Below are 2,608 nucleotides of genomic sequence, written 5' to 3'. Positions count from 1 at the left end.
GCCAATGTGCTGAAATGTTAGGATTTCCCCATTTCTAATAGGTTTTGCTCGCAGGACGCTAGTAGTTAGTGGTAGGAAAGGAGACCATTTCATTTAGATTTGCGTGGTCTCCCTCAAAGTTAAATACTCATCTTCCTGATCACCAGGTGTCTCACAGAGGAGATGAGAGATTAAATTCATTGATTTCCTATTTGTTCTAAAGATACGTAAGTTATTTTGATACCTGGTTTTATTTCTCTCTTGCTCTCTCTCTTTTTTCCTTTTAGAAAGATGACGTTTGACTGTCCTAACAAGTAACTCAAAACTCCATACACTTTAAGCAAGCAACAGAAACCCTGGCATAGGAGAGGAGAAAGCCCCCAACAGACTGGCAAAGGAGAAAACAACCTTCCCCAGCTCCTGCAAGGATAAACCACCTGCTGTGGGAGAAGCTGGCAGAAATCTCACTCATTCTGTTCGGAAAAAAAAAACAACTGTTACAAAGAGCAAAGCTGTGCAACCCTTTGCAGCTCAATCTGAGAGAAGGCCCAAAGTATATCACCTACCAAAAGAGGTGTCCTCCCACTGCGCTTTCAGGACAAAATAAAAGCCTCATGTCAGAATAAAACACAAGTCTAATGTTTGCTGTCATTATAACAGCAAGTGAAAAATGATCTTAAAGGCCTGTCTCATGCAATGGGCGTGTCTGGGTCATCCAGCGGTTCTGGGGCCAAGAGGAAGAAGCATTTCCTGCTGAATTCTGCAGTTCGGCCCAAGTCTCCTCTCTTGCCCTGCTTTGTGAGTCTGGTGAGGGAAGACAGGGAATTTGATGGTAAATAGGGAAAATGGACGAAAGCTGACAGAGAGCAATGACTGAGATTTACTTTAAATTCCGTGGAAACCTGACTGGCCGTGTCCACCTCCCAACTCTGGCTACAGAAGTAGACACAACAGCAGATAAATATTCCAGCCTGTACATGTATGTGGGGTTGTTCTTAACACTGCTCTCTATTCTTCTCATCTTGCTTTTCACCATGCTCCTGCGCCTCAAGCATGTTATTTCCCCAATCAGCACATCTCCAGAGAGCACCGAGAACGCCCAGCAGTTCACAGATGTGGAAATGAACAGCAGGATTCCCAGCACTTAGAGGCCTCAGAGTACAGAGCGTTCTGGCCTTGTGAAACTTGTATTGTTCAGCAAAATGGTGTTAGAAAAGGTCTTGGCTGGCCTTTGAGTCCTGCAACTTACTGCACCACCCTCAACAGCAGCACAGAATGTCTGGAGAGTGTCAGGCAACTGAGACACTGACTGGCTGGGACCCACCGGCTGTTGGCACTTCAGGCAATGTGTGTGCAACACCCTCAGTAAAAATTATATTGTGGTACCCCACTGCTGTCAGGGAAGGCTCATATCCCTCTAAAAGCCCTCACAACAAATGGTAAAAGCCACAGTAGTGACGATGAAAAAAAAAAACAGACATACGCGTATCAGAGTGTGTCCAGGAGCCTGTATTTGCTGACCTCTCTCTCTGCCCTCAAATTCTTTGCCTGTGAAGAGTTGACTCAACAAAGTGAAGTGGTATAAGCTCAGCAAGCCCACGGGCCACATAAAGAAATGATCGGTGGTTTGGAAATTCCCAGGCATCTCTCCCATCCAAGAAGGAAAAACTCAAACTGCTTTTTTTCCAGGTGAATTTCATCTCCCACAACGGAGTTTCAGAAGTGCACAAGTGCTCCTGTGCGGCGGGTGTGCATCGCCCGCTCGCGCTATTCCTTTCTACATTAAAAACCAGACAGTGAATAGTCATATGCCAGATACCAGAAAGAGACAGCACTTTTACAAAAGGAAAGAAAATAAAAGTAAACCTTAATAACGGTTTAAAATAAAAAGGGAGTATCAGCAGTGAGAGAAGAAAAAAATGTTGTAAAACCATCTACTTCTCTTCTTTTGCTCTCCTTTCCATTATACAGACTGACTGCAAATACATTCATATCTTTCAGCTTTCCTGCTATCACTCAGCAATTAAAAAGCAATGCAAAGTTTGTGAATCGAACCAACACTGTCCTCCTAATGAGCTCAAATTCAGAGTAACATTTGCTCTCATAACTATGTTGGCTTTTCCTCCTCAGGAAATAGACCAGTTCTTCCAAACTTTTGCATTTGTTTTCCTCCAAAGAAAGTTGAAGAAATGCCAGGACTTGGCACTGCAGTAATGAGCAGCGTGAACAGCTTTGGACATGGTCATATAGGGAACATGCAGATGGAAAGCAAACTGGCAGAGCACTAAAAGACAGAACTGGATTCAAATATTCTCTCTAATCATTTGGGACAGTAAGGAAAAAATATTTACTTAAATTTATGAAACAACAATCTGACCCAATCCTTCCACCTAAGGAAGTTATACAGAGATGTGCTGTCTTCCTGTGGATGGGAAAGATGGAATTCAATATGGCACATCACTTCTGGGAGAGCTGCTGCCTCTTACAGAAATAAAATGAGCGAGACTGTTTTAGTTATATCCCCAAAAGCATGGATCTCACCCAGTTTATCTTCTTTATCATGGTCTAATTCTAGTTTAGTGATAAAATCCCCTGGTGCTTTCCCCTCTATACACAGTTAATTGCCAAT

General features: G+C 43.1%; 1 protein-coding gene across 1 annotated transcript; it reads left to right on the top strand.

Annotated features, from left to right (window-relative positions):
* Window positions 1-282: 282 nt before the first annotated feature.
* On the top strand, window positions 283-1,432 carry SERTM2 (serine rich and transmembrane domain containing 2). The gene has a single exon (XM_088527650.1). The coding sequence runs from the start codon at window positions 849-851 to the stop codon at window positions 1,125-1,127; it is 279 nt and encodes a 92-aa protein (XP_088383776.1). The 5' UTR covers window positions 283-848; the 3' UTR covers window positions 1,128-1,432.
* Window positions 1,433-2,608: the final 1,176 nt, after the last annotated feature.

This window comes from Tinamus guttatus, unplaced genomic scaffold, assembly GCF_059628265.1.
Source record: "Tinamus guttatus ecotype Peru unplaced genomic scaffold, ASM5962826v1 Tinamus_guttatus_pri_ptg000287l, whole genome shotgun sequence".
Taxonomy (NCBI): Eukaryota; Metazoa; Chordata; class Aves; order Tinamiformes; family Tinamidae; genus Tinamus; species Tinamus guttatus.
This window is presented reverse-complemented; position numbering and strand designations above follow the sequence as displayed.

Bases quoted from the DNA above. Each gene is read 5' to 3' on its own strand.
- SERTM2 (XM_088527650.1), top strand. From the start codon at position 849: ATGACTGAGATTTACTTTAAATTCCGTGGAAACCTGACTGGCCGTGTC.